Raw genomic sequence first — 319 nt, forward strand, 5'->3', positions numbered from 1 at the left:
GATATCATGAAATCTGAATACATCTTAAGAACAATAACAAATGGTATTATAAATATAGTACATTATACATCATTCAAAGACATCTTTTTCAAATAAATCAGTTGACTACCATTCTACTTCACTATACATCATAAACATAGTAACAGGTTTATTTGCAACTCACCAACAAAGTTTCTTGCTAATTTTGATGCCGACAGCCACTGTGGTGTGACAATAGGGTTGCCTTTACCAATGACTGCCAGGAGCTTACAAGTTCTTCGGATATTCATTGTAACAAGCACTGAGCACTCTTTTGGAGATTCCACAACCATTCCCCCTT

At 35.1% G+C, this 319-nt stretch overlaps 1 protein-coding gene across 1 annotated transcript in view; it reads right to left on the reverse strand.

Moving 5' to 3' along the window:
• Positions 1-319, reverse strand: part of LOC119587452 (mediator of DNA damage checkpoint protein 1-like) — a gene marked incomplete in the record, with an annotated part of 12774 nt that overhangs the window by 6166 nt on the left and 6289 nt on the right. Inside the window, 1 exon segment of the mRNA XM_037936180.1 lies at positions 162-316. Within this exon segment, the coding sequence (XP_037792108.1) occupies positions 162-316 (155 nt within the window).

This window comes from Penaeus monodon, chromosome 22, assembly GCF_015228065.2.
Source record: "Penaeus monodon isolate SGIC_2016 chromosome 22, NSTDA_Pmon_1, whole genome shotgun sequence".
NCBI lineage: Eukaryota > Metazoa > Arthropoda > Malacostraca > Decapoda > Penaeidae > Penaeus > Penaeus monodon.